Consider the following 12,822-nt stretch of genomic DNA (forward strand, 5'->3'; position numbering starts at 1 on the left):
CTCACCGAGGAAGTCCCACCATCTCAACTATGAGAGGAGGACGTGATTGGATGGGAGAAAAGATTGATATGAGGACTCTGAAGATAGAGGAATACAGAACTATCACCATGGTGATGACAGCAGAAAGAAGCAGAGGTCAGAGAGAGCTCATGCCAGGATCAGCAGGATCATGTCTGTTTCTCAACCTCCCCCCTACCCCCTTCCCCTATCCTTTGATTTGTCTCGAGGTGATATAAGCACACCTTTCTCTTCCCTTCCAGAACTTTCTCCCTCTCCCTCTCCCTCCCTCTCACTCTCTCTCTCCCCCTCCCTCCCTCCCTCCCTTTCTCTCCCTCCCTCCCACTCCCTCTCCCTCTCCCTCCAACTCCTCCCTCCCCTTCTCCCTCCCTCCCTCCCTCTCACTCTCCCCCTCCCTCCCTCCCTCCCTCCCTCCCTTTCTCTCCCTCCCTCTCCCTCTCCCTCTCCCTCTCCCTCTCCCTCTCCCTCTCCCTCTCCCTCTCCCTCTCCCTCTCCCTCTCCCTCCCTCTCCTCCCTCTCCCTCCCTCCCTCCCCCCTCCCTCCCCCTCTCCTCACCAGAGGCCGCCTCCCCTTCCTCCCATCACAGATAGCCATTGTGCGACCTGCCAGAGTCCACACACACTCCCAAGATCCCCCTGCCCACGGTCGCTACCCACGCTCTGTTTTACCGTCTGCAATGAGAAATCCGAGTCAGACAAACACACACTCGGTCAAACAGGAGCCAGGCCCCACACACACACACACACAGGCATGCACGATCAGGTACACGTGTCACACACTACACACACACACACACACCCTTGAACAAGTTGTCGGATACACGCACGCACGCACACACACACCTCAAGTGTCCATCTTACGAAGCTGTTCCCAGCTACCTGAGGCGGTCTAACTGAACGCCGTGTTCTGCCCGCTGCTGCGGCCCAAACCCACAGCGGACCCTCTCTCATTTCAGCCACAGCAGCAGAGGCCTGTTCTGAAAGGGAGGAATCCGGGCCCCCAGATCCAGAAACGATCCCTTTTCCTGTCTCCGTCCTCTGCCAGGGACCACAGCTCCCCGGCTCTGCAGCCAGCACCAACCCACAACTATGAGGGGTATTTTCAGCACTGTAATTTCACACACACGCACACGTGTACACGCACACACAGACGCACGCGCGCACACAGAGACGAGAGGGGGCACACGCTAAGGCACGTGCGCCACGCCCGCATCACACTTCGCCGGCCTTTGAGCGACACGGCGAGTCCTTTCGCCGGGAGCCGGGGGGACGGGGCCCTACCGCGGTGAGCGGGTTCGAGTCCGGGTGGGGTCCCCGCTACGGAGACAGAGAGTCGAGCGTCTCCGAGGCCGTGACGGAAACGTTTCAGAGTTTGTTATTTCAAAATATAAAGGCCGTGCCCAAATAACTGCGAAGGTATGAAGGCGCGCGGCTGGTTGGGTTGTTTATAGGGACCGTCTGTACCTTGACGAGCGAAAAGGGGTTGAAGGCGAGTCGGGATGAGAGATGGGAATTGCGAGTGATTCCAGGAAGGCCACATGTGCAAACACACACACACACACACACACATAGTGCCAACTACCTAAATATACCCGTCTGTAGCGTCCACACACAGACACACACTCATGCACATGCACGTACTGATTACAGATTGTGTTCGTATGGACTCCGGCCGTCCGAGACCCAAATTACCCAGCTCCCTCTTTTCCTTTAAATGCAGCCAGATCCCAGCAGCAATTAGGTGCTATATTCAGGGTGAGGGTATATTCAGGGTGTGGGTATATTCAGGGTTAGGGTATATTCAGGGTGAGGGTTAACCTTGGTCTGCTCTCAGCCATTTTGGGCCTCTGTATTGGAAGAGGGGTTCTCCAATGACAAATATACCTTCAATTTCGAACTCGCTCACAGCAAAACAGCACGGCAGCATGACTTGGCAAAACAGGCAAGGTTCTGGTGCTTGGGGAGAGGTCCAACCAGAGGAGCCCTGTGCTCTCTGTGGGACCTGGTGTAGCACCCGGACCCTGGAGCGGAGGTCCACATCACAACACGCTGGAAGCTTCCAGAACCAGACAGCTGTTATTCAAAACCGCAATCCTCCTTCCAATAGGAGGTTCGCACGAAAATGTCGCTTTCGTGGATTTTATTTTTCTCTTGTCTTGCGTTTGAATTTCTGACGATACGTGAAAACTGCTATTTATCTCCCTTCGCTTCAACACTTTTTTTTTGGGGGTGTGTGTATGTGGCTTTCCCCAGACAAGAACATCTCTTTTTAATGGTTGCCAGCTTTCGGAGGGGAAAATAACGATGATTTGGAGGCACTGCGGCTCGGCTTGATGAGGACATACCGGCTGGAGTCCTGGCCACCCTGGCGGAGGGGCGGGAAACCATGAAGGTAAATTAGGGTCCAAAAGATTTACAAGTGTAAAATTGAACGCAAGCGAAAATATAGTTGTATCTTCGAAAAACGCAATTTTCAAACGAGCAGAAAAGATGAGCCTCTTCAAAGCCCGATTGTCAAAAGCGCAGAAGATATTTGTTTGCTTGCGCCTCTTGAGCGCCCACACTTTCATCGCCCAATTTGGATTGGTCCACACCTACGTCCTGAGTTACACCCTAACCCATGTTACAGCAAAACAATCCCCAAATTGGACTCAATCGGCTACTTTGTAATTGGTTTGTTGTCTGCGCTTAGTATGGACGGGGGATGAGGGAGGGGGATGAGGGAGGGGGAGTATGGAGGGGGGGGGGGTGAAGGGGAGGGGAGCGGAGTACCGCGGCTCTCGAAACATAAACCACCAGAAACCCAAGACCGCCGGACTAAGTGTTGGATGTCGTGTAGCGTTGTGTTCGACACTCATTCCGATGACGGATGATGAGGCGTTGGGGGATGTGTGTGTATACTGAGGCTACGCACCAGCCCTAATGAGCAGGGCCCTCATCATCGGCTTTCTGTGTGAGAGGGTTGCTAGGGTGATCCACTCGTTAAAGGACGAAGGGTGTTAACGGGAGGGGCACCGGTTCTCACATCTGAAAGCTGTCAGGGGCGTAGCCGGGGGGGGGGGGGAGGCGGCAGTGCCCCGGGGTAAAAAGAAGCGTACGGGCTGTGGATCGAGCCAGGTCTTCTTACAGGGGTGTGTGTGTGTGTGTGCGTGTGTGTGTGTGCGTGACAGTGATTGACCCAGTCAGACAGAATGACAGAGAGAGAGTCTGTGGATGAGAAGGAAATACGATTGACATAGTAAATACTGTGACAGAGTGTGTGTGTGTGTGAGAAAGAGAGAGAGACAGAGACAGAGACACAGAGAGAGAGAGAGAGAGAGAGAGAGAGAGAGAGAGAGAGAGAGAGAGAGAGAGAGACAGAGAGACACAGAGAGAGAGAGAGAGAGAGAGAGAGAGAGAGAGAGAGACAGAGAGACACAGAGAGAGAGAGAGAGAGAGAGAGAGAGAGAGAGAGAGAGAGAGAGACAGAGAGAGAGACAGAGACAGAGAGAGTATGAAAAAGAGCGAGATGAAGAAAGACAGCAAGAGAGAGAGGGGGAGGCGATAGTGTGCTGACTCAGGACTTACAGGGGAATAGGATTTCCGTCTTTGTGTTCTCACTCCTGTCTATCCCCCCCCCCTCTCTCTCTCTCTCTCTCTTTGCCTTTCTATCTCTCTTTTCTCTTTCTGTCTCTTTCTCCCTTCTCATAATGAGAGAAATGATAAATGAAGCGGAAGGAGAGCCCAGGGGGGCCAGTGGGCTGGTCTGGAATGTTCCGGGCCTTCCAGAACTCTTAACCGCTGGGTTAGTTCTGGAGCCCTGGGACCAGACACAAGGACTATTCTCCAAACCCCAACCAGAACCTTTGAGGTACCCAATTCTTCAGTTTTTGTTGGTTTCCAGTTGAACGGTTCATATGGATTGGTAAAACAAAAGTGGTCTTTACACATGGATAGTAGCCAGACCACCTGTCGCCTTGTCCTTTTAAACACAGAGTACACAAACACACACACACACAGGGTGTCTGAATGTGAGGCAGCACACTATACACACACCTACGTCAGGACAAAGTCTGTTCCTTTCTTCCCAAGAGGCCAAGCGAAACCCCCACACACACACGTCACAAGGTGAGAGAGTTATCCTCCGGGTGTTGACACACAGGGCCAGTGTGTGGCGTGTGTCCTGCGCCGTCACGGCTTGTTGTTCCGGCGGCGCCCGTGTTTACAGAGTCCCCCCCCCCTTCGCTAAGAGATCAGCAATGGAACTCTCCCCTTCTGCTCTCTCATTCAACACTTCCACACGGCTTCGTATCGCTCTATTGTGGAAGGCTATGTGCTTTGGGGAAGTATGCTAAAAGTGTTACGCACTATTTCTATTGAACTGGGGCTTTGCAGACTCAGGGAGACGAGGGGTAGCCCTCTCTCTCTCTCTCTCTCTTTCTTTCGTCTCTCTCTCTCTCCCTCTCTCTCTCTCTCTCTCTCTCTCTCTCTCTCTCTCTCTCTCTCTCTCTCTCTGTTGGAGGACCATGGAAAAAGTGAGACTGTTTCTCTCTACATTACAAGCCCTTCCCTGTCTTTATCCACTTCCTCCTTCTCCACCTAGTCAACATCCTCATCCTCCCCCTTTACCCACATCCACATTCTGCCTTAGAGTTGCAATCTACGACAGGGTGAGGTCAAGGGTTGTGTGCTGGTAGAGGTCAGAGGTCAGTACCTGAACAGGTGTCAGCTGAGCGCGGGGGTCAAACACTCGCAGCATCTTGTCCTGTGAGGGAGGAAAAAAACAAATATTAAAGTCACTTTTAAAACCAAACATACTCTAAAAAGACACCATACAAGAGCATTCGTAGTTTGTAGAACTCTCCAAAAGGATATCTTGCGGCGCTGAAAGAGTTAGATGTAGATATGGCATGAACGGTTCATTGTTATAAATAGTTGTCAGAGCCGCAATTTGAATGGCCTTCAAACTGTTACCAGCAATGGGGAAAACAAATCCTACACATTTTCTATTTAAGAATCGACACGAACACAACATGAATTTTCATTGGGGAGCATCTCTCTTTGCACACAAGGAGCTTAGCCAATCAGAGGCAGCCCCGGGCAGAGGGTCGTTGGGAGCTCGCGTGTGATTTATCGCCGCTTCTGCAGACGGCAGACCGAGAGAGAAGCGTGGGTGGAACCAGGAGATGTTTAGGAGCGTGTGAGAGGACGTGAGGCCCACTGAGACACTGTGAGGACTGGCTGGGATAGCATGTTATCTAACAGGGGTGTTCAACCCTGGTCCTCAGGGACCCCCTGCCCTGCACGTTCTAGACGTTTCCCTGCTCCAGCACACCTGATTCGAATGCATGGGTCGTTATCAAGCTCTGTGTATGGTATATCTGATTTTATGTGGCGAGTGCGGAATGACCAAGTCGACTGTATGTCATTTTGCCGACATGTCATTCATGAAAGGTACTTGAGGACTTCAATGACAATTGATTGGCATCACAGCAAATAACGGAAAGTGCCATTTCAGAACACACACTTGTGCGTGTTCGGTTTGACTGACGTCTAGATAGTGGGTGTAATTCGCTGACCCCCTTGGTGCCCCCCATAACCCCGCCCCCAACATACGGCAGTCATCAAGGCCAGCCAATCAGAGCGGGACTCTGTGTAATTGAGGAAATGGGATGTAATAGTTAGCAGGTTGTGCAGAAGGGTGTGTGTGTGTGTGTGTGTGTGTGTGTGTGTGTGTGTGTGTGTGTGTGTGGTGGGGAGGCTGTCACTCGTCACAGGTCTGATCACAGCCTGACATGCCCCCTAATAACAACTAATCACTGTAATCGGGCTTAGAGCTGACACACACACACACAAGAACACACGGACATGTCCGAGGGAATCAGGCCTGTGACACTGACGAGTTCAAGGGCACACACGGCCCACACACACACACACACGCAGGCGTGCACCACACACACACGTGAATCTAAAAAAGACTCCAACCAAGACACAGACCCAGACCACAACACAGAAAAACATACACACACACACAGTCACAGACACTCTCAAACATTCATGTTATGGTTGAGGGGTTGAAAGAGAGTTTAAAAGGGGTCTGTCTTGCCGAGAGAGAGAGAGAGAGAGAGAGAGAGAGAGAGAGAGAGAGAGAGAGAGAGAGAGAGAGAGAGAGAGAGAGAGAGATATATATATATATATATAAAGAGAGAGAGAGAGAGAGAGAGAGAGAGAGAGAGAGAGAGAGAGAGAGAGAGAGAGAGGGCTACCCCTCGTCTCCCTCAGTCTTCAAAGCCCCAGTTCAAAGTTGTGCTTCTCCCCAGCCCTCACAGCTTCGGACGAGGGATTTATTTGCTGTTTAGTGGTTAGAATAGCAAACAGGGGCTTTCCTTGAGTGCTCGACGTGTATGTGTGTGTGTGTGTCTGTGTATGTGTGTGTGTGTGTATGTGTGTGTGTGTGTCTGTGTGTGTGTATGTGTGTGTGTGTGTATGTGTGTGTGTGTGTGTGTGTGTGTGTGTGTGTGTGTGTGGGTGTGTGTACTTTCTAGCCCACCCACTGGTCTGTCTGTGCCCTGAGGCTGTCTCCTTAGGCCTTGGTGACCTAGGGTTGGGGCTAGGCCTAAGCTCAAGGCTCAGAGACCACAGTGCCTGCCAGAGCTACACACACACACACCTACACACATACACACACACACACACACACACACAGACACATTGTATAGACATACAGTTCATACATATCGACCATGCAGACTGCATGCTAACATAAACACACAGTACACAACAAAATATACACACACACACACACACACACTGTGACAGCCAAACAAACGCCCCAGTCTCACACTCCCTCATCAGGAGACAGTATACACACACGCCACTTTAGTGCAGCCGAGGGTAAACAGTGACATGTTGAGCGGGCCAGCTATTTGGCCAGTGCAAACACACAGACGAGTGTGCAGTCCCAGGCAGATGTGGCCACCGTCGTTCTGGAACAATCAAACACACAAACACACACACACACTCATAAGCTGTCCTGTCAATAACACAGGACACTCCGGGGGGGGGGGGGCGGGGGGTGCACAGATGGGGCGCCCAAACTTTAACCTTTCTTTTTGCAAACACAAAGTGCATAGAGACTGTGTCTGTGTGTGTGTGTCTGTCTGTGTGTGTTTGTGTAGAGACAGCAGCTGTTTAATCATGGTGGCAGAAATCTCACCTCATTTTCTGTTGATGAGTTCTACTGAGTTGTCTGCGTTCCCACACGCACACACACACACACTTGCGCAAACACGCGCCATGTGTGTGTGTGTGCTTAAACAAGGGCCCTTTCCCCCTGTCATTAAACACATGCTATCAGTAACTCTTTCCCTACTTCCCATGGAAACCACTGTCAATCACTTTGTAGCAGTGAGTATATATACTGTATGTGTGTGTGTGTGTCTGTGTGTGTTAGGAAAGAATAATACACACGTTTCTCCTTCATTCCTCCAATACTAAATAAAATGTCCTTCTCTCTCTCTCTCTCTCTCTCTCTCTCTCTCTCTCTCTCTCTCTCTTTCTCTCTCCCTCCCACACTCTCCCTCTCCCCCTCTCTCTCTCTCTCTCTCTCTCTCTCTCTCTCTCTCTCTCTCTCTCTCTCTCTCTCCCCCTCTCTCTCTCTCTCTCTCTCTCTCTCTCTCTCTCCTCTCCCCTCTCTCTCTCTCTCTCTCTCACTCAGTGTAGCAGTGAGGCTCTCTTGCCCCACTCTCCAAACAAGGGGCTCATGATGAGCGTCTCACCGGGGCGGTGAGACGCCCTTCATCTCTCCCCCCTTCTCCCCACGCCACCCCCCCTCCCCCCTCCACTGTTTATCCAATGGGAGAAGCAGTCCAATTGAACCCACATGTTGGCGGGGCCTATTTGCTTTCATAAGGTGGATTGGAGAGATTGAGGGACCCGTTGAATTGAATTACAGCAAACAGACTGAATAGGGGGAGGGAGGGAGGGAGGGAGGGAGGGAGGGAGGGAGGGAGGGAGGGAGGGAGGGAGGGAGGGAGGGAGGGAGGGAGGGAGGGAGGGAGGGAGGGAGGGAGGGAGGGGGAAAGAGTGGGAGGGAGGGGGCAAGACCTCTGGAGCCTGTCCTGGTTCACAATTCTGGCTTGTTCTCTCCCTCTCTCCTCCCCCCATTCATCTACCTCCTTCTCTCCCTCTCCCACTTCCTCTTTCTTTCTCCCTCCCTCTTTTCCTCTCCCCGTTTCATTTTTTCTCTCCCTCCCCATGCCTCCCTCCCTCCCCCTGCCTTCCCTCCCTGTGCCCTTCCTGCCCCTGGTCTAGCTGGGTTAACCTGTGAAGCACAGCACACTTGAGTTGCAGAATTCCTCCTAGTAGTCACTGCAGTAAGTGTGTATGTGTGTGTGTGACAGAGGAAGGGATAGCACCCTATCCCCACAGGCCTAAGAGGCTGCAGCTCTGACCTGTGTGTGTGAGAGAGAGAGAGAGAGAGAGAGAGAGAGAGAGAGAGAGAGAGAGAGAGAGAGAGAGAGAGAGAGAGAGAGAGAGAGAGTAGAGAGAGAGAGTAGAAGTAGCACACAAAGCAGTTGGCCGTAGACAGCATACCTCCAAGGCAGGAAGTGTGCACTAATGAATTATGCTAACCTCCACTGATGAAACCAGGCCCTGGCTTCTCCCGCCCCCCCTCCTCTGCTAATAAACTAAAACTATTCATGAAACAATTCCACTTCAACTCATAAATCCCCTCTCTCCATCCTTCCATCTGCCTCTCGCTCCCTCCCTCCCTCCTCTCCTCCCCCTTTTACCATTAGTTTCTACCTCCCACCCCTCGCAACGTTAACAACCTACCAGAAGGCCTTTCATTATTTCCCCGATCACCAGGCCGGGAATAGAGGGGGGGGGGGGGCACACGCCTTCACCCGTGGCCAGGTCAGGCTCCTCGTCTGCGGTGACGCTAAATCACCCGCTCCCCAGGCCTGGCAGTGGGCCTCCGGGAGTGGGGGGGGGCAGAGCATGTGAGGAGTGAGGTCCTGTAGTAAATCAGTGTGGGGGCTGTAACCCCTAGTGCCAGTCTTGGGGGTGGGGGTGGGGGTCTGGTTCGAGTTGGCCCTCCCCAGGTGTGGAGAGAGGACCTGAGGTGCGCTCGACTGGAGGTCAGGGGGTCAGGCTAGGCCGCGCGCCATGACGGAGGCGCCCAACACGCGACCTGCCGGCCGCGAGACATTGTGGAAGCCCTGGTTAATAATAAACACGATATTCCATCCTGTCCGCTCCACTCAGAGGAGCGGGGGGGGTCTAAAGGGTGACAGACCCGTACAGTAAAGCTGACCCGGGGATTCAACACCACTCTGCACCTTTATCTGTCTCTCTCATTCATTCATCCATACATTCATCCATTCATTCATCCATACATTCATCCATTCATTCATTATGACATAAGACTAGCCGCTACTGTTATCGTTGATCCATTTTCCGAGCTCAAATTTCCTCGAGTCCACCTTAAAGTTTCCTTTGGCTCAATCCACTGTTCCCTATTAAAATGGATGATGGGGGGGGGGGGGGGGGTTAGAGAGAGTGACCCAGCCCCCCCTCCCTTCCAACCTCCGTGTTTCATAAGAGTCACCCCCCCTGGACTCGCTAATGGAATGATCCGCTCGTAAATGGATGACATAATGATTCAACCTGACAGTCGCCAGTGGTTACCCACCAACAGGCAGACTGGAGAAGGAACATGGGCCATTGTTGGCATCTAGTGGCGACACAGCGCAACTACAACATTCCTCGACTGCTGCGTGGACTGTAGTCCTACAGACTGCTGCGAGGACTGTAGTCCTACAAACTGCTGCGAGGACTGTGGTCCTACAGACTGCTGCGAGGACTGCAGTCCTACAGACTGCTGCGTGGACTGTACCCCTACAGACTGCTGCGAGGACTGTGGTCCTACAGACTGCTGCGAGGACTGTGGCCCTACAGACTGCTGCGAGGACTGTAGTCCTACAGACTGCTGCGTGGACTGTAGTCCTACAGACTGCTGCGAGGACTGTACCCCTACAGACTGCTGCGTGGACTGTAGTCCTACAGACTGCTGCGTGGACTGTAGTCCTACAGACTGCTGCGAGGACTGTACCCCTACAGACTGCTGCGTGGACTGCAGTCCTACAGACTGCTGCATAAACTTAGTCCTACAGACTGCTGCGAGGACTGTAGTCCTACAGACTGCTGCATAAACGTAGTCCTACAGACTGCTGCGAGGACTGTAATCCTACAGACTGCTGCGTGGACTGTACCCCTACAGCCTGCTTCATTGTGCACTTGTCGTCCATCGCAGTCGACTGAACTTTCTATATGCACTGTTTGTGCGTTGTTTTGGAAAACGGCGTCTGCTAAATGAATACTTCTTAAACGTGTTACTGTCAAGCGGTGGAGTGATTGTAGAGTGACCTTGAAAGAAAGACAGATATCCAACTAAATATATAGAGCTAAATGTCTACTGTCTGTGTGTGTGGCTACATGTGTGTGGATCTACACGTATGTGTGTGTGTGTGTGTGTGTGTGTGTGTGAAAGAGAGAGAGAGAGAGAGAGAGAGAGAGAGAGAGAGAGAGAGAGAGAGAGAGAGAGAGAGAGAGAGAGAGAGAGAGAGAGAGAGAGAGAGAGAGAGAGAGAGAGAGAGAACAGAGAGAGAGAGAGAGAGAGAGAGAGAGAGAGAGAGAGAGAGAGAGAGAGAGAGAGAGAGAGAGAGAGAGAGAGAGAGAGAGAGAGAGAGAGAGAGAGAGAGAGAGATGAGTCTCACCTTGCAGGAGGAGGCCAGCAGAGTCCCGTCCTGTTTCCAGCTCAGAGCCTGCAGCTGGTCTGGGTGCTGCTCCAGAGCTGCAGACACACACACAGCCCCGGTGAAAGGAGGAGAGAGGACCCCACACACACAGCCCCGGTGAGAGGAGGAGACAGGACCCCACACACACACACACACACACACTCCAGACAGGTCCACACAGAAGAGGACAGAGACAGAGACAGAAATAAAGAGGCAGAGTCAGAGAAAGAGGCAGAGATAGAGGCAGGGACAGAGTTAGAGACAGAGAGAGACTAGATGGACAGTACAGACAAAAACACACACAGACACAAGCCAAGGCACAGAGGACACACACAGGACGAAAGACCAAAGCAGATCCTGGGCATGATCAGAGAGACACACACACACACACACGCTGTGGTAGATGATGCAGGTCAGAGAGGTCACAGGACAAATGAGGTGACAGTGTCATGACAGCGCAGCACGCGTGTTCCCGCCATGCATCCGAGGGTGAGAAGAATGAGATAGCGTCGTTAACGTTGCGCGAAAGAGGGAGGGCTGCAAAAAACGCACGCGCACAGATTTGACACCGTGGTCCTCTCTCATAACGCACACAGGTCCACTTGACCCTCACCATGAACTCAAGCCCGGGTGAGCAGAGGTGAGCAGGTGGGGGGGTGGGGGGGGTGGGGGGGGGCACAGATAGGTGAGCGGTGTGTTTGATGGAGGGGGCAACAGCCAGTGAAGGGGGGGGGTGGGGGAGTGGTGGGCGGTTGGGCAGAATTGAGCAGCAGCTGTAATGGGGGGGGTTGTGTTCTTGAAGGGAGGTGAGGCCAGAGGCTGGAAGGGCGGGGGGGGGGGGGGGGGGGTGAGGCGCGTACCCTGAGGCCAGACCGAGGGAGGCCGGAGGCCATGGAAGGGGACGTTACCTCTGCCACTCCAGCATTTAGACTGAGCCGGCCGCCCCGAAGGGCTGTCCACAGACACCACACCCTGAGGAACCCTCGGGGGGAGAAGGAGGGGGGCGGAGGAGGGGGGTGGGGGTAGGGGGCTGGGGGTAGGGGGGTGTGGGAGGGGGGGTGGTAGAGAACAACCGAGCGCCCCCCCCCCCCCCCCCAGACATAAAACGGTTAGACACACAGAGACGAACACGGCGGAACACAACGTGAGACTCGGTGAGGTGGAGGAGGCGCCGGGGACATCCGCCGACGCCGTGTGACATCACATCGATGGATGCGAACGAGAAAGGCTGCTCGAGGTGTGTGTGTGTGCGTGTGCTGTTTGTGTGTACGTAAGCCTCTGTGTGTGTGTGTATGAGTGTACGGAGGCTCTCTGGAGACACCGTGTGTTGTGGGTGTGTGTGTGTATTCGTGTGTATATGTGTGTGTGTGTGTGGCCCCGGTCAGTACCTGCCAGGGGGGCGTCAGGGCGGCTGGTGTCCCAGAGCTGGGCGTTCCTGGTGGAGGCCACAGCCAGCAGGCCGGAGGAGGAGGGGTGGAAGAGGACCAGCTCCAGCCTGCCCCCTGCTGGGCTCAGGGTCACCTCCGGACCGGCCGGCTGCTCCTGCTCCGGGTCACACACACGCCACAGCTTCACCTGGAGACACACACACACACACACACAGGAACACACACACACAGGAACACACGCACACAAATAGGAAATTAGCTTTGACTGTTTTGTGTCAAAACGATTCTGTCTTTCGAAACGATTCTGTCTTTTGTTGGTAATCAAGATCCAGTCAGTGACCAGCAACAATGAACTTTGGCCACAAGCAAGAATACACATGTGAGAGAATATATGCTGTAAAACTGACCAGATCAGACCCAATTACACCATAATACACCTTGATCCACCTTATTATACCCAGACACACTCAGACACCAAACTGGGGGCTAAGACCTGCACTGGGGTCTAAGACTGGTTCTAAGACTGGTTCTAAGACTGGGGCTGTGTTCTAAGACTGGTTCTAAGACTGGGGCTGTGTTCTAAGACTGGTTCTGAGACTGGGGCTGTGTTCTAAGACTGGTTCTAAGACTGGTTCT

The 12,822-nt window shown here is 53.1% G+C and overlaps 1 protein-coding gene across 1 annotated transcript in view; it reads right to left on the reverse strand.

Moving 5' to 3' along the window:
• The window catches only part of coro7 (coronin 7), a 112,090-nt gene that overhangs the window by 95,302 nt on the left and 3,966 nt on the right, over nucleotides 1-12,822 (reverse strand). The window contains exons 5-7 of the mRNA XM_084678421.1: nucleotides 12,187-12,373; nucleotides 10,778-10,854; nucleotides 4,711-4,761 (exon numbers count right to left, since the gene is read on the reverse strand). Of these exons, the coding sequence (XP_084534547.1) occupies nucleotides 4,711-4,761; nucleotides 10,778-10,854; nucleotides 12,187-12,373 (315 nt within the window). The remainder of the gene's footprint in view (nucleotides 1-4,710; nucleotides 4,762-10,777; nucleotides 10,855-12,186; nucleotides 12,374-12,822) is intronic.

The sequence above is a fragment of the Hypomesus nipponensis genome, chromosome 17 (genome assembly GCF_054491055.1).
Source record: "Hypomesus nipponensis isolate SF chromosome 17, ASM5449105v1, whole genome shotgun sequence".
Lineage (NCBI taxonomy): Eukaryota > Metazoa > Chordata > Actinopteri > Osmeriformes > Osmeridae > Hypomesus > Hypomesus nipponensis.